Source organism: Akebia trifoliata, chromosome 12 (genome assembly GCF_017979445.1).
Source record: "Akebia trifoliata isolate Shusen 1 chromosome 12, ASM1797944v1, whole genome shotgun sequence".
NCBI lineage: Eukaryota > Viridiplantae > Streptophyta > Magnoliopsida > Ranunculales > Lardizabalaceae > Akebia > Akebia trifoliata.
The window spans coordinates 19,388,272-19,406,825 of record NC_141386.1 but is presented as its reverse complement, the minus strand read 5'-3'; the positions used below and the strand labels follow the sequence as shown (position 1 = coordinate 19,406,825).

General features: G+C 34.4%; 1 protein-coding gene across 2 annotated transcripts; it reads right to left on the bottom strand.

Moving 5' to 3' along the window:
• Positions 1–1,776: 1,776 nt before the first annotated feature.
• LOC147389022 (uncharacterized) lies at positions 1,777–17,941 on the bottom strand. 2 transcript variants are annotated; one of them, XR_015170378.1, is made up of 5 exons: positions 17,643–17,930; positions 7,345–7,606; positions 4,591–4,740; positions 2,483–2,543; positions 1,777–2,247 (listed from the first exon to the last, which is right to left on the bottom strand). XR_015170378.1 is itself a non-coding variant. In XM_086417481.1 (4 exons), the coding sequence occupies exons 2-4, from the start codon at positions 7,522–7,524 to the stop codon at positions 2,177–2,179; spliced, it is 312 nt and encodes a 103-aa protein (XP_086273607.1). In that variant the 5' UTR covers positions 7,525–7,606; positions 17,643–17,941; the 3' UTR covers positions 1,777–2,176. The 2 variants fall into 2 exon arrangements, 1 of the variants encoding a protein (XP_086273607.1); XM_086417481.1 differs by lacking the exon at positions 4,591–4,740 and having other exon boundaries at positions 17,643–17,941.
• Positions 17,942–18,554: the final 613 nt, after the last annotated feature.

Here is an 18,554-nt window from a genome sequence, read left to right as displayed (position 1 = left end):
AACCTTGATTTGTTGTTAAGAAAAATTGTTTGTAAGTTCTGATAACTCAATGGCTTGACACTATATGCAATTATCCTATAGTTTTCTTTTGTGCTGATAAGGAACATTATCTAGGGATCCATTTTTAAATGTTTGCTTAATTTAAAAATATAAAGCCTATTTTACCATCAATCTTCTTATACCACCATCATTATCGTTATCTTTGATACTATTGTTACCATCCAATTTTTATGAAACTCGCATGACAATCACCGCCATTATAGAATCTCTGCTACCACAAGATCAATAATAGAAAGAATTCCTTAAAACAAAATAAAATTGTATAGATAGTCTTATTGATCATAAGAATTACATCTTTCAAGTAGAAATAGATTTTTAGATTATATGATTTGACTCTATTTCGTATTACTTAATTGAAAACCGTAAAACTTATCAAAATAGTACTTAAAAAAAATTAATAAAGATTTTAATGTTTCAAAATTTCTATTATCCAACAATACTTAATGATGGTCTTCTAAAATAAATTTGAACTCTAAATATTCTAACTTCGTTACAATATAATTTATCAAAGAAGTTAGGTTATATACACTCTCGGAAGTGGGCTTAAACCCACCTCGCGGACCTCACAGATCTTGTCACATAGATCTCACATTAAATGCTCGAGCAAAATAATAATTTTTGATGGTTACATGTTACGATGAATTAAATACTGCTTCAATATTTATTTTCCTATCTAAAATGCACTAAAAAAATTAAATACTAAAATCGTCTTGACCATTTTCACTAAATAGTGAAAAGTCAGATCTGACTGGTAAATGAGGGATTTTCTGAGAATTGGGAGTCGCTACCTAGTTTAGGTCTAGGAATCAAAAATTACTCTAAAATGGATCTGGATCGATCCACGGATAAGAAAAATGGTTAAGGGGTCAAATTATGGGTTTCAAAAGGTATTAGGCACCAAACCCACCTGATCAAGATGATTGGTCTCTACGACAATCCAAAACTCTCCTATGGTCAACATACAAAGACTAAAGTCCAACTAAGGTCCAATTATCATCAATTTATACTAGATTTACTAAACGAATGTTACGGTTAAAATTCTCCCAAATATTTAAATCCTCGAATTTTGCACAAAAATGAAGAACTTTGAAAAACTCCTAATTTCATCCCATGTTCCAAGTTCACGTGGCAATATTTTTTAGTTAAAAAAACATATATCACTACAAAATATGAGGTTTTTTTATGTGGTTTTAAGTTGCCACCAATTTCATGGAAACTGCCTCCAATATATATAAGGGCAGTTTAGTCAAATTGCCCACTATAATGGTGTTGCAAATTACTTTTAGCAGCCAAATAAGGGTGATTTTAAAACCGCCTCTAAATATGATTTAAGGACGATTTTTAAATTTTTAGAGATTGTTTGAAAACCGCTTCTAATAATAATAATTTGATGGCGATTTTAAAACTACCTCTACAAGATGTGATTTAAGGGCGGTTTCTATATTTTTAAAGGTTGTTTGGAAATCACCTCTAATCATTGCAATTTAAGGGCGATTTTAAAAACGCCTATAAATAATGTGATTTAAGGGTGGTTTTTATATTTTTAAAGACTGATTGAAAACCGTCTTTAATAATAGCAATTTACTTAATGTTATTTAAGGGCGGTTTTTATATTTTTAGAGATAGTTTGAAAACCGCCTCTAATAATAAATATCTTTAAAATAAATATTATTTTAAGCGTTTCAAAATTGCCTCTAATGTTGTAAAAACATTTTATTAAAATTTTCGTTCCAAAATAAAACCTGCAATTATATAAAGGAAAGAGCTACTATTGACACCCCAAATTTCACTTATTACATTTCAATTTCGTAAGAAATGGTATTGGCACCCCACATTTTACTTATTATACTTCAATTAATTATCACACCATAATTAGAATAAAACACAATATTCACATTACAAAACATACAAGGGTTAGTTCTTATAGTGACAAACCTAGTACTAATTGAAACACTAACCTTGTAAATATAGAATCAACTACTCAAATGACATCTTCCGACATTGTTGTACTCCCATAGTTAATTATGAACACCATAATGCACTACCTGCAATCAGTAAATATTCATAGATACATAATCAACATCTAAACAAATACTATAAAAGTCATGTAACATATCTAATATGTGAGCGTAAGGTTGCAATGCAAATTGATTCCTGCTAGAGTAGTAATTTTCAATAGAGAAACACCTGCAAATCAAATAAAGAGTTAGTGTAGACTCATTAAGTCATAAATACACATATATCCAAAATGCATCAAACACATGAACCAAGTAGAAACACATATGCCCAGATTTTCTTGTAAATATATGAAAACTAAATGCATGATTGTAAAATTTACAATTTCAAGGAATGGATGTATACTACATAAATACCTTCAAAATTTACCACCAAGGGAAATAGAAAGTGTGAAAGGTCAACTAACCCAATGCCATTTCTTGACCATAACATACATGCTTCTCATCATTGGTTAGCATTGCCAAAATCTGTAACAAACAAGCACAAATATTTCTAATTGAATAAGAATAGAAAGCAATTTCAAAGTGTAAATTTTAAATAAAACCTAAAACTTATACAAACTGATACATTCGTAAGATTTTGATGATTATAATAGGAAACTTGAGGTTTGGTGCCTTACCTAAATGTTGAGGTTGAACTTTTTAAGAAAGGCACCAATAGGCAGTCTAAACAGGTAGTAGCATCCAACATTTATAAAGGCAACCAGGGGTTGCCTGTTGTTCAAGACCATTATACAAGCATAAATAAATGGAAACCCAAATAAAGATTAAGGAAAATGTCTAATTCAAATAAAAAATTTACTAGTTGTTCTTTCAAATAAAAAATCTAAAGCTCATTTTAAGCATTCATACCTGTATATTTTGCTTCTTGTACAAGGTGAAAAAAAAAAAAAAAAACCACTCTCAAAAGTTTAAGTTTATCAAGTAGAAAATGGAGCTCTGGCCAAAACTAGAATACCTTGGCCAAAGCATTCCAAGATAGTAAGAAATTTAAAACCACGGAAATTACTATATTTACTCCCTTCTTCATAAATTACCTACCCTTCCCTCCTGCCTATCCCTTACAACATTAACAACTTCTGACTAACAATGAAACAACCTCCCATTGTCCCATGTGGCCAATCTTTGAGTTAAAAGGAACACAAACTTTTCTTATACCTCCATCATTTTTTCAGCGAGACGACCAAACTAAAACTATTGACCATGATTGATATGACCCCTTTAATCTTATTCCCAGAGCAATACCAAAAAAAAAAAAACTCATTTGTTGAAACACATTTTACTTAAATGCTGAATTGCTATTGAATGATCTAAAAGATTATGCAGTCCATGCAAACATTCATCTATAGGCCTCATCTATATGGTATCACATTTAGTCTTAGCAGTTGCAACCTCTTGTACCTTCTCAATAGCTTTACCAATACTTTTACCAACCACCACCAAATGCTCTTCACCTTTCTATTTAAATTGTCCCTCTCAGCACTATGTCGCTATCAACCAACCTAGATGTGATGCTCCATTGATCCCACCCCTATCTTCTATGTGCACATCATCCCTAACTTATTCTAGCTTGAAGAATCAGATTTCCATAAGCAAATTTTATGAAAGAAAAACAATCAATGATCATTATATAGCATTACTAATGCACAATCACCAAATGGAATTCTTCTCATAAGACAAGAATGCAAGAAGAATATACTTACATCCCATGCATGTAAGATGTCAAACTTGAGTTATTATCGCTTCGAATAGTTTCTTAAAGTTTATTCCTATCCAGCAAAAGTTCAACAAGGTTTCTAAAATTACCAAGCCTGGGAGGCACACTCCCATTCACTCTATTAGATTGAAGGTGTCTACAACAAAATTCAAGTTGTACAAGTCAGAGAAAGCAAAAATAAACTATAGAAAATAATTTTAGATGATCCATAACCAAAATCCATCTACATTTTCATATTGCTGGTCAAGTTTCCAATATGCAGAGGAATCGATAGTAATAGTTGATTCATTCCCAAATCCTAGACCTTGAGACTTTTCAATATGCCAAATTCTTTAGGTATTGTCCCAAGAAGATTGTTATTATGCAGAATTTTGCAAAATAACACTCCATTGACCTAGCTTCCTACCCTCATTTACATTTAACAAAAAAAACAATACTGAAACATGGCATAAAACCTATTTCTTTGTAAAATGTTGAAAAAAAATTGCATATACTTCTTGCAGGGAGGACAATAAGCCTAATCCTGGTGCAAGGAATCCTCCCAATGATGCATTAGAAAGATTCCTACAAAATCCAAATCTAAGAAAAAGAGCAATAATATCATTGATAGATCATAGTATCAGTTCTAACAAGTATTTACTTATCATTTATGTACAGATATAAACACATAATAAGCATATACACAAATTAGTTTACAAGAAGATACGCACACCAATCTTCTGTGTAGTGAAGTAGGTAATAGTAGTTATCACAGAAATATCATGGATTTTCTTGGGACCACTTATCATCCACCATTACCTTTGTAGCTCGATAAATCCTGCAGGCAGAACATTTTTGAAAACGTGTTTTTAGTTGGAATGTGAGTATTGGATAAGTTGCCCTATTCTACACGTCTTCTGGGTGGATCAACCTCATGTCCCTAATCACGATTATATGCTTGCAATCTCCCTGTAATGACCATGTCAACCAACTATATTAACTGATGAACAAGTTCTAAAAGACACAAGTGCACAACATCAATCTTTGACCAAGAAAAATATGAGGAAGAATACAAAAATAGGTGAGAAAAAATGACAACAAAGCCTTATCCCAAAGATTAGGAGTGGCTAAGCAAATCTTGTTCCTCCATTCTACTCTCTATGAAAAAAAGTCCTCCGTTATTGAGAATAAGTTCATATCTTTTTTCATTTTCTACCTTCAAAGTTCTTTTAGGTTTTCCTTTAGCTCTTTCAGGACCTTCAACATGTATATTTCTTATAATTAGGTTGTAATAGGCCATCATAGAAAACACCCTATTTATCATCTACTGGAAAATACTCCTACATTTTCTCTCATACGTTTTTTTTTTCTAATTTTATATTTTCTAATGTTTTCACTCATCCATCTCAACATTCTCATCTCTATTACACTCAATTTATTTGCTGGTCTCAGCACCGTCCCATAAAATCTTCCTTTTAATTTGACTATTATACTCCACATAATCGATCTCTGTTCTTCTTATCATAAAGCCCTAGGACTCTAACATCTCTCTTCATAATTCTAGTTTTATGTTGCTCTAGCCTCAGCCACAAATAAGATACACCACCTCAAAGAACATACACCAAGTTACGTGATCTTGAATTAGAACAATTACGCCATCTATAACTAGAGCAAACGATACAAGCTCAAAGTCGATCCCTAATGTATATCAATTGTATTTGGAAACTCATTCCTCACATCTCCATTTTTCCTCACACTAGTTACAACACTCACATACATATGAATATATCCATTTGGTATTCCTTTCCTTCCCAATACCCACCAAATTAGTTTTTTGGGTATTTTTTCATATGCTTTCTCTAAGAAAATAAAAATAATATGAAGTTTAATTTGTTCTCCTTTTTATACTTCTCTATCATTTATCTGTGTAGAAAGATTGTTTTGATGGTTGACCTACACATTATAAAACCAAATTGATTTTGTAATATATTCTTTTCTTGTCTTAACCGTTAAATCACTCTTTCTTAGTTCCACGATGTTGCTCATATTTTTAATACTTGAATAGTTGATACAACTCTAAATGTCTCCTTTATTCTTATAGCTTACTACAATTATTTTCCTCCATTCATTCGGTATCTTGTCTTTAAAATATTATTGAATAATGAATATCGAAGTTAACCATGACAATTTAAAACTTATCATGCATTTCCATACTTTTATTGGAATATCATCCAGTTCTAAGGTCCTACCTATTTTCACCTTTGTTGAAGTAATTTCAAAAACCCTAATTCTATAGAAGTATGTGTGCCCTTAAATCTCCCTTATATCTCTTGCTATCCCCTAGTCTCTTTGGTGGTCCTCGTTTCATAATTTGTGGAATAACTCCTCCATCTCTCCCGGATCTCTTCTTCTCTTGTAAGAATTAACATGAAAAATTTGAGCACATCTTTTAATGACAGCTTCCAATCCAAGTCTATATTGTTGTATACTAATTACATATAATTCAAAATAGAGATATCATCATTGCTTATAAGTTACAATAAATCAAAGAAATTATTTCAATGTATTCCTCTCAAATGTGTTTCCTGACCCTTTCGGGTAGAAAGCTGATAACAGTGTCGGCAAAGATTCTATTGCAAAAATGAGTCTAAATTTGTCCTTTCCATATGGGATGCAAACAGCAGGTAAGGCACATAGAATTTTCTCTTCCTTTTTATCTTTTCATTTTCTTCCTTTCACTTGTTAAAAAGAAAATTATATCAATATGAAAAGCCAAAGGGAATGATTAGAGACCCTCACTCTTCCTTCTGCTTCTTTAAAAAAAAAAAAAAAAAAGACAAGTACCACAAGGACACATGCAAGTGTGTGGGAACAACTCCACATGATTCACTCTAAAATGGTGGCAGTAACGATATCTTAGCAATACCTTTATCTTTTCTTTTTTGAAAGATCATCGGGGTCTAAGTAACACTTTGTTTCAAATGGATGTAAAGCATGTCTTCCCAGTTCCTAACCAGTCATGGTCAACATGTGTGAGAAACCTTAGACAAGGTACCACATTTCACTTGCAAATGAGGAGAGGCATTATCAGTCCCAAAACAAGCTCTATGGCCTGGTTTGAGAAATATCAAACAGTTTTGTTGCTAAAAAGATGGGTCAAAATTTTCCACAATTATTTGATCAAAGTTCCTTGGATCATTCAGGTTTATTCATTGTTTCCCAGGCTGTTGTCATCCTATTGATACATGTTCATGAAGGATAATAGAATCAGCCCAAGGGGCTGAAACTTTCCAGCCTACGACCTTGATTGAACCAAATTGAACCCCCTCTTTAGCTTATTGGATGGGCTCCACAGCTAGCTTATCATATGAAAAAAAAATTTATGTTCATACAGCTCATAGTGGCCTGTGGAATTCAGGAATTAATTGCCCAATAGCATCAAAAGATATTCTACTTCTAATTAAATTACCATGAGGGTAGGAAAGGGTTGCATCCCATACATCCATTTAAACCCTCATTCTTTTTCTTGAGTTTGTGAGTTAAAACATTAAACAAGGCAAGATGATCACATACCTGGTGACAATAGAGATATCCAGCCTCAAGTTGAAAGGCCAAGGCATAAAACCAAACCTTAAGTATTTCAACAGCCTTGAAATGAGGCAGGTTAGGTTTCGCCACATTCCCAAAAAAGGCTTTTTTGCTTCTTTTATAATTCACTGGATAGAATCCATTCCCATTTTTCAAGTGCCTCATCCCTCAAGTTTCTAAGCCAGTCAAATATAGATTCACTATAGTCTATAGAAGAGGGATCCCTTAAATCACTTCAAAATACATCCTACAAAAAGGAAAATTAGCATTTTGTTAGATCTTTGGAAAGACTATCAATCTGACGGTAAAGCAAATAATAAAATAACATCAGCCCATTACTTCTATGAGAAAATATCAAGAAGGATCATGCTGCCCTGCTTTTTTGCATCAGTAGGTTTGTCAAGCAATATATTTGAGCCCTCAATTTAGTTAGGGTTTGCCTCCTATGAATTTGGTTTTACTAGGATGAAATCAGTAAAAAACAGTTTTTAGAACACCAAAACCATCCCATGAGATCAAGTTCTATCTTCCTAAAATCAGTCCTGAAAAAAAAAATTACATGAACAGTCTCCCAAAATCAGTTTTTTATGATGCCAAACCAGCCCCTAAAAACAACTTTTTGACATTAAAAGCATTACTATAACAAATCAATTTTTGTAATGTCAAAGTAGTCTCAAAAATCTGATTCCTAATATTCACACAACAATCCCAAAAATCTATTTTTTTACAGCATAAATTCGGTCCATACGCCAAAGCAAGTCATAAAATACAGACCGTTTTAATACTCCAAAACTAATCTGAAAAAAAAAATGTTTCAAGTGTGAAAGTAATTACCAATGATCAATATTCACACTACAAAAATAATTCCCCCAAAATAAAATTTCTATGACATCAAATCAACCACATAAAAACAGCCTTTGGACATTTAAAGCAGTTAAAATAAATAAATAGACAAACAAGTTCACAAACATTGTTCAATATAAGTTCTAATTCATTGAGGACTTTGAACAAACTTGTAATAAGCAGTATACTCAAAAAGAAATTTAAAAAAAAAAGAAAAGAAAAAAGGCAAAACTCAAGAGATGTTAAAAATGAAAATGTCAATAGTCCACTAGTTATAATGAAATCAACACTCAACAATGTGTATGCAGTTACTATCTTTCATTAGAATCATTTTTAAATGAAAGATAATAAGAAGTACCTTATTACTTTCTTCCTTCCAAAGAATAAATAGACAATAAGATATGGTGTTTTTTCCTTCAAGATTTCCAAGTTGTAAGATCAACTGAGAGAGATGAATGCAATTAAAATTTTTCTTCATTTTTTTGTTTATTGAATTCCAATAACAATGGCTTCCAACATACACTAAACCCACATTGATAAAAGAGAGAGAGAGAGCGAGCGAGCAAGAGAGAGAGAAGGAAAAAGATTTCCAGCCCTTTTTGTTCATTCATCTTCCCCTTTTATAGACTCCAAGTTAGTTCAGCCTACTTCCTTTCATGGTTTCATGAGAGAGGAGTCCACTGGTTTCTTGAGCGGAAATTGAGGGAGGAAAACATGGGATGATGATTCTCACTTGTATCTCGATGAAAAGCATACATCATTTGAAGCGTTATCTATATTCAGCTTCAACCAGCCCAAAGGCGGTTTTATCCAACGCAAAAACTTCAACGTCCTTGGAATAACAACCTTCCATGAGATACCAAGGTCCATTAGACGTCTTCTCCTCAAATAGGAAATAAGACTTCTATACTCAGAGACTAACGCCGACTCTTGAAGCCATCTACAACATTTTTGAATGATCACTTAGATTTCTTCTTTTTTGTCCTAAAAAATCATATAGTCCCTTTCACACCATATGCACAATATCACAATCCAAAGTGTCATTCAAGCTACAACCTGAAATTATTTTTCAGAACGATCCCACTTGCAAATAGAGTGGACGTTAATAGAAGGCACTAAACCCAAAACTATAATGCTGAAGAAGCTCCAGATTTTCATAGAAAAAGAACATCAAAATAACAAATGTTGTATTAATTCCTCTTGGTTATAACAAGGACATCAAGAAGCGAAATTCATTCCCCATTTCTTTCGATTTTGATCGTCTGGGCAAACTCCATGAAGGAATTTTCAAGCAAAGATTTTCATCTTTATCGGAATATGAGTCTTCTAGAAGGCCTCCCACTTCTTATTTCTAAATCTCTTCACCCGGACTAGATCCCATCCTAACAATGGAATAAAATCGAAGAACTTTCCTTCCAAATAACTCTCTCCATAATGCTCCGCTAAAGATGAAATTGAAGAATATATGCTATTGACTCTCATCATTCACCACCTCTACTTCAGTTTCAAGACTTTTAGAAAGTAAGGGACAACTCAAAGTAGAATCATGATTGGAATGGGTATGCTAGCTGGGGTTTAATTGTCATGCTTCTAATATTGTTATGGAGTTCTTGTGTTGTTTTTGGAAAGTGTAATCTTGAGGATTCAACTTCAATTGATTTACAAAATACAAAAGGAGTAAACTTGACTTGGTTTAGCTTAGTTTGGATTGGGTTGCTGATCCAAATATTCATTTAGTTTCTGATTGAGTTATTGTTGCACAGATATGCATGTAGTTCACCATGAAGGTGGCCTATGTTAGAAACAAGCAAAACAATTACACAGAAGTTTACTTGGAAAGGAAATTGTGGAGTTTTCATATTAAAAAAATACCCCTATTTTTGCTAGGTAAAATGATTAGGTTATTATTGTGGAAGTTGAGGATCAACCATAATCAATGGTAATGCGAACAAGAGAAACAATAAGAAAACAATCACATTCACACACGACAAATTTATGTGATTAAACAGTTACATTCAGAAGCAACAATGATCAAGATCTTACAAAATATTACCTGAAACGATGGCTTATATAGGGGTCTCAAACCATAGTCACAAAGTAAGAAGGAAAACCTGATATGGAAGTTTACTTGAGGAAAATAGTGAAAATTTCTTAATGGAAAAGTACCCCTCAAAAAGGCCCCACTTGCAACTACCCATGAATTTTTGGGCCCCATATTGAATTGAAGACATCCAATTCACATTTTACTATTATTACATAGCTAGAAGCTGCAATACCATTAGGGTTTTAGGGGCCAGTAATCAGTGAACCACCTTGTTTGGTGATAATTGGGCATTGCATATGCTCAAATCAGACAATTAAAAACCCCCTACTTAAGATTGCAACATCCCATCCACCACCACCACCATCACCACGACATACCACATTAGCAATCCAATACCACAACCTTCTAGATTCCAAGGAACACCACCCCCCCCCCCCCTCGACCTCTCAAAAAAAACAAAAAAACAAAAATAAAAATAAAAAATTACATTTTCTTTTGGACTTGATCTAACGTTTTTACAATTGACGGGTAGTGAACTTCCACCTAATTCCCAAATTTAAAATTAAAATCCAACGATGAAAAATAATTTATTTTCTTGGGAATTTTTTTCAAAATTGATAAAATATTGTCATCTCTAACCCTAGAGCATCATATTAAGGGTGAAATCCTTACTAACTTAGTAAGGCTAGTTGGACTCATACTTTTAGAGAGTTACTATTGGTACCCAACTTTAAATTATTACACCCCAATTTCCTAAATTATTTATCACACCAGAATTAAAGATTAAAACACATTCTTCAAACATTACAAAGATTAATCCACATGTCACCATTGAAACCAAGATAATCTTTTACCTCCAAAATAAAACAGTACTCGACATATTTGTAGAGGAAAACTCATGGTCCATATAAACAGGTAAAAATGGAAATAAAATAACAAAGTTTACAAATATACATAGGGCAGACCCCTAGCGAATTACATAACGAAATTACGGAATAACAAGCTTATCTCCAGAATAAGCATTTTTAACATTTAGAGGTAAGTCAGTAACCCTTTTAAACATTAAAGATTGTTGGCTATGAACTACTACAGCAGCAAGGGAGTCTGCATCAGCATTCGCTTCTCTCCAGACATGATTTACTCGGGCTTCAAGTTTCGATATCGTTGTCCTTGCCTTGTGCACCCATTGTTCTAGCTTCCAAGAAACGACCTGACTTGCAAGACCCGATACTATGATCGATGAGTCCATTTCTATAATTAGTTTTTTTCCAGCTAAGTCAAAGCTTTCCAATGCAACAACCAAAGCTTTATTTTCTGCAATATTATTCGTCGCTACTCCGAAGACCCAATGCCCTACTTCCACAAGATCTTCGTGTTCATCACAAAGTATAGCACCTCCTCTTGAGATACCCGGATTACCTCTAACTGAACCATTGGTATTGAGTTTGAACCATCCTGGAGGCGGTTTTTCCCAGCAGATTTTGACAATACATCGACAAGGAATCGCTTTCTTATAAATTCCAATGTCTTCAAGTTTTCAAATTGCCTCCTTTGAAGAAGAAAGCTTGAACATTTGATGCTCCTCAAGTTCCTTTATACATTTCAGGCAATTGTTTATAACTACTTGGGCAGAAGGCATCCTTCTATCAAAGATGTATCCATTCCTTGCTAACCATATGTTCCAACAACTTACCCAAGGAATCATACCAGCAACAATACCAAATTGCAATTTTTTCGATAGGCCCCATTTAAGTAGAGAGCTTTGCTCACCTAGAAGATGGCAACTGAAAAAATTCCACACCTTGATAGTTAAAGAACATCGGAAGAAAAGATGATCAATGGATTCTTCCTCACCTTCACAACACAGACATCTTGAAGCCATGGAATTTCCCCATTTTTTTCGAACTTGGTCCACCGGACACGTTTTATGGAAGATTTTCCACGCCAACGTCTTCATCTAAGTGGGAACCTGAGCCTTCTAGATAGCCTTGCAGATTTGAGATACATTTTCCCTTTCTCTCACTGAATCCCAAGCCGATCTTGATGAAAATAATCCAGATAATGACGCCATCCAAATTGTTATATCAAACCTATTTTGCTGAAGGTTTGAAGCAAGAATCTCTTCCACAACATTTTCGTTTTGAATTAGCTCTTTAAGTTTAGAGACATTCCATCCCTGTTTACTCCATACCTCCTTCACCATAATTTTTTTATTTTCATCCGGATAATGTTCAATCAAAGGAACAGACCTTCTCTAGTTATGTAAAAAAAGAGAAGTCAATGCACCATCACCAATTAACCTTTTTGAAAAAGTAGTTGTTGGTTGAAGAAAACTCCGAAGAGATCTCCAAATCATCAAGCCTTTCGTATTTGAAAGATTCCACCAATTACCATCCTTCACATACTTTTTCTTAAGATAGTCAATCCATAGCCCTTTTTCATTAGTCATTCTCCAACAAATTTTCATTAAACCCGCTTTATGAACCTCAGCAAGAGTTTTAATACCTAGCCCACCTTCTAGCTTTGATTTGCACACCTTATGCCATGCCACAAGATAATTCTTCTTCTTTCCTTCAGTACTTCCCCAAAAGAACTTAGTAAAGCATGACTCCAAAGAGTCTGAAATAGACTTCGGAATAGGTAGGATCGAAATAAGGTACACTGAGATGGAGGCAAGTACATGTGAGAGCAAAGTTAAACGTCCTCCCTCTAAAAGAAGATTAGACTTCCAACCCATCATCTTCCTCGAAATCTTGGAAACCAAACCCCTACACATATCTATCGTTATTCTATCAAAAAATAGGGGAACGCCCAAGTAATTGGTAGGTAAAGAACCCTTAGGAAAACCCAGAATTTTCTTAATAAGAACAATTCTCCTTTGTTCCACATGATTTGCCACAAAAAAATTACTCTTTTCTAAGCTGACTTGCTGACCCGAGGCATGTTCATAGGATTCCAAAAAATCTTTAATAGCCTTAAGAGACTTAGTAGTGGCTTTAGAGAAAATAATTAAATCATCCGCAAATAAAAGATGGCTTAGAGCTACACCTTTTTTTTTAAACTGAAAATCTCTCCATTTTCCCAGGAAGCACAAGATTATTCAACCCCACACTTAGAGCCTCCTCCGTAAGGATAAAAAGACTAGGAGATAATGGATCTCCTTGTCTTAGACCACGACTGCCTCCAAAGAAACCATAAGAACACCCATTTACTAACACCGAGTAGGACACACTCTGCAGGCATCCGTAAATCAATTTCAGAAATTCTCCTTAAAACCCCATCTTGGAAAGAACTGTCATCAAGAAAGGCCACTCAAGCCTATCAAAAGCTTTTTTCATATCGATTTTCATCGCCAAATTATTTCCTCTAGCTGTCAAGTTAAGGTCATCTAAAACTTTATGGGCCAACACAATATTATCATAAATATTCCTTCTTTTTACAAAAGCACCTTGCTCAGGAGAAATCAAGGAGGGAAGAATCTTTCCTAATCTAGAAGCCAAAATTTTAGAGAAAATTTTATACAAAAAATTGCATAAACTTATAGGCCTAAAATCTGAAAAGGAAACAGGTACCTCAACCTTAGGAATCAAGGCAATAGATGTGGCATTGACGGATTTGAAATGACGCCTTCCTGGAAAAAATTTGTAAGAGCCTTCAATAAATCTTCCTTGATGATGTCCCAACATTTGATATAGAAAACCCCGGAGAAACCATTTGGGCCTGCTGCTCCTTGGGCATTCATACTTTGGACAGCTTGCATAACCTCACTTTCAGTAGGGAGAGAACACAACCGAAGATTCTGTAAAGAAGTTACTTTACAATCTAACCCCTCCAACAAATTTCTATAAGAGCAACTATGAGAAGAATTAAGAAGCTCTTTAAAAGCATGGACCACCTCACGACCAATTTCTTCCGGATCTTCTATAACTGTTCCATCAGCTTTTCTAATTCTTCTAATCGAATTTCTCATAGTTTGAATCTTCCTGTAGCCAAGATACTCTAGATTTTTGTTTCCAAAAAGTCTCCTCACTGCTTGCCCATTTAGCGTGCTCCACCTTGTATTTTTGACACTCTAAATAGAGGCTTTGATCCCAACCTTAAGAAGCAAGCATGTTTCATATTCTTGGACTTTGGTTTCTGCTTCCTTCAAAATCTGTTGGATGTTACCCACAACCTCCTTGTTCCAAACTTTTAGAATCCCCTTCAAACGTTTTATTTTTGAAAATAACCGATACAATGGAGTTCCTTCCACTCTAGAATTCCAAGAATCCCTCACAATTTGTAAAAAATCTTCCCACTCAGCCCAGAAATTCAAAAATCTAAATTGTCTTGGACCCAAAATAGATTTAAAAAATGGAACATGAAGAGGACTTTGATCTGATGACAATCTAGGCAGATTCGATACCATTGGATTTCCCAATTCTAAAATCCAGGAAGAAGACACCAATGCTCTATCTAATCTAGCCCAAATTCGATTTGTTCCTTGTCGGTTATTACACCAGGTGAAATTGTTTCCCGAGAAACCAGCTTCAACTAAATTCAGAGCGCCAACCAATTCTCCTAGATCTTCCATAGAAGTACGGTTTGGAAACCTCCCTCCTTTCTTTTAATCAGGATATAAGACTGTATTAAAGTCCCCCACAATAAGGAGCCGTCCATCAGCATCCAGCAGCTCCTTCAATTCATGCCATAGTTCTCGACGTTCGTCGGCTAAACAAGGATATATTGCGTAGACTGATGCAACACTCGAAACTTAGAAGGATCATCGAACCAAAACACCCAGATAGAACCACGATTATTAACATCATTAGCGACCGCATTTCGAGATTTAAGAATAAATTGCAACGTCTCAAAATTAACGTATTTCCTAGACATAGGTTCCAGCACAGCCAGCAAAAGAGTATTTAAAGCTTTTAACATGTTTTTTAGTCTTAAAAGAGACGAAGAATTATTGATTCCTCTTATGTTCCAGATTAGAGCAAACATTAGAAAACAAAAATTAGAGATTGTTCTTCGATCTTCGTCCATTTGGGAGGACCCAGATTGGACCATGAACGTCGTCTGCGAATAATTAGTTTCTTGGTTTTAGTACTTCCAAAATCAGAGGAGTAATCTAGCTCCGTAGGATTGCTAGAGGACAGATCATCTACATCCTCTTCTGTATCTTCTTCTACAATTGCGTCACCTTGGTTCTCTATGAACAACGGCTGGGCACCGTTAGGTGACAAATTCGTAATTTCTTGTGTTCTTTCTAAAATTGACGATAGAGATCTCGTAATATCTTGTGTTCTTTCTAAAACTGACGATAGAGATCCATATCTGGGGTTAGATCGTTGTAACGGAGGAGATTCCCCTGAATCTTGCACGAAAATCTCTCCCTCTTCAAGATTATTATTATCCACAATCGGATTCTCAGCAGACTCCTTATTTGACTCCAAAACAACTTCCAAAATCGGATGGGAAGTGTCCTTAATTGGTTCCAATATTACCTCCAAAATCAGCTGCGCTTCTTTCTGAATTAGTTCTCACTCTAATCCAACTGGCTGATGCGCTGGACTTGGCGTTGGGTTCGGCGAGGCGAAGGGGCAGTCCTCGTAGTTTTTTGAATTTGAAATTCAAAAGTTTGTTTATCCAATGGTACCACCTCAGCTGCCACATCGACTGCCTTATTGGTTTTTGAATACTCTCTTATCTCCACATCAGCATCATTGATTGCCATGTCACTTTCTTCCTCTGAAGAAATCTGGGGCATTGCTGGTGCTTTCCCTTTGCCAAGAACGGCCTGATCAATCTCCTTCTTTTTTGATCCCTCAAGAATGACCAAAGGTTTTTTGGAAATAATGGCATTAATTAAGAGCCACACTTTAAGCTTTCTCTCTATATTCCTTCCCTACCTTAGGCACATTTTGCTTCTGTAGAATCTTAGGCCCTGTGACAACTTCTTTGACCAGCCCTACTTTGAACTTACAATAAGATTCCTGATGACCGAGTTTAAAGCAGTTGGTGCAATAATGAGGGATAGACTCATAAACAATTGGTTGCCATAAACCAAATTGCCCATGAGTAATCCTAACTCTCTTTGGATTTTCTTTGAGCAAATCCAGAAGAACACAAACTCTAGCCCATTTAGACGCGTGCCATGACTGGTCGCTCTATTGATAGCAAGGACTTCACCCACCACCGAGGCTAGATTTCGAAGGTTCGCTTCCTCATAACAGAATAAAGGAATGCTGGGAAAAGAAATCCAAGTTGGAATTGATGCATCATCTCTTTCCGAAGGACAGAAGAGAGGAGTCCATTGAAAAAATCTCATCATAAAGCCATCAATAGAAATCCTCTCCTTTAACCAAATCGAAATCATGTCTGATTTGATAGAAAAGTTTAGGAGAATATGACGAAAATCCAGCGTTAGAGCTTCGCAATTCCCAGCAAGTTTCCATGATCGGACTAACTTCCTTACACTTTCCACTCCTGGACGAAATTGCTTTCCTCCATTTTTAGGCTTTGCAAACTTTGCTACCAGAGCGAACTTGAATTTCTCTGAACTAGCCTTCACATCTTCATCCAAGAAAGAGATCGACGGTTCTCCAAGCCATAACGATGGCTTTTTTTAAGATCTCGGATTAGGAACATCAAGTAAAGGAGGACCCCCCTCTGCGTTATCACTCGATCTAGCCACCACTTCCGCAAAAGAGCAAGATCCTACTCTCATAGGATTTTCGCTCTCCATCTCTCTTTTATAAACCTCTTCCTCCTCTAGTACTTATGTTCAAAGAAAGGGAACAACCAAAAAATATACTCATCTTGAAATGAAAAATTTTAATGTTAGGATACACCTCTGATTTTTCTTCATAAAAACAGCACAAACTACCTTACAAATTATACCAAAAACCACACGAATAGGGACAACCAAAACTCAAAACTTCATACATTTTAACAATAGATGATTAAGCATAAGCAAATAAAAAGAATTATATAAAAAAATTTAAATAAAAAAACGAACAAGAAAGGGTTTGAGAAAAGGGGCGACTACTTACATAATATATAGAGAGAGAGAGTAGTAGAACAAAAGTTTAGGAGATTTAGTTCTCTAGTATCAACCAAATACTATAAATCATATATTCTGAAAAATAAAAATAAAAAAATTAAATTTGAATCAGCATTGGACCCTAATGATAAAAAATAAAAATTAAATATCATTCAAAACCAATTGTATTGCAAGAAAAAAAAATACTTGCCTATTTTAACTCTTGATAGATTTGGGTTTTGAACAAAAACCCTCATTTCTTCTTCTTCTTCACCCTTGACAATTTGTGATAGAATGGGATCATTCTGTAATGGAACGGAGATATATATTGGAAGTGGGAGAGAGGAGAAAAAGAAACGAAGAACTTACCGCCAAAATGGAGGCTAGGCGCCAAATTGAAAATGTCTCGATTCTTCATCTCTTTAATGGCATTTTGGAAGAAGGAGCCTCAATTTAGGGTTTATCAGGGCGGTTCACAAATTTGCCATCGACTTTTACCATTAAAATCAGCTCAATCAATTTAGGGTTTCGTATCTTCCTTCTTCAAAGGTGTTTCCAATGGAAACGCCTCCCATTCATCTGGTGCTTGTCATTCTTCACAGGCATTTCCAACGAAACTATACCTAATTGTCATTCTTCACAGGCGTTTCTAACGAAACTGCCCCTAAACTACTCCTTTGTTGACACTTCACAAAACCGCCCAAACAAAAAGCCTCTAAAAACCCTCATTTTTGTAGTTTATACAAATATTTTCCAAATCAAATAGAATAGGAATTTGTGAAAAAATTTTAAATTAGAAAATTATGAATGTGAAATTTCTAAATTGGTAATTTATGAAGCTTCTAAATTAAGAATATGAAATTTTCCAAATTAGAAATTTGCAAATATGAATTTTCCAAAATAGACATTTGAAATTTTTGAATTAGAAAGTCATAAATTTCCATGAACATGAAATTTTTAAATAAGAAAAATACAAAACTCCTAAATTGGACAATTAAAAAAAATGTTAAATTTCTAAATTAGAAATTCATGAATATGAATTTTCCCAAAATAGAAAATTATGAAATTCCCAAATTAGAAAGTTTCAAAGATAAGTTTTTTAAAATAGAAATTATGAATATGAACTTTATCAAATTAGGAAATTATGAACACACGGTAACTCAACAAATTGAAAAAATTCAATATCGCACAAAATCACCAAATTAATGAAATATGAACATACATGAATCTCAAAATTGGTAAAAATTAATATCATGTAAAATTACCAAATTAGAAAAATAT

Coding starts and splice junctions, on each gene's coding strand:
- LOC147389022 (XM_086417481.1), bottom strand. CDS start 7,524: ATGAGGCACTTGAAAAATGGGAATGGATTCTATCCAGTGAATTATAAA. Junction 2,544..7,344: donor GATATCTCTATTGTCACCAG/GTATGTGATCAT, acceptor TGTTTGTTACAG/ATTTTGGCAATGCTAACCAA. Junction 2,248..2,482: donor TGGTCAAGAAATGGCATTGG/GTTAGTTGACCT, acceptor TTTGATTTGCAG/GTGTTTCTCTATTGAAAATT.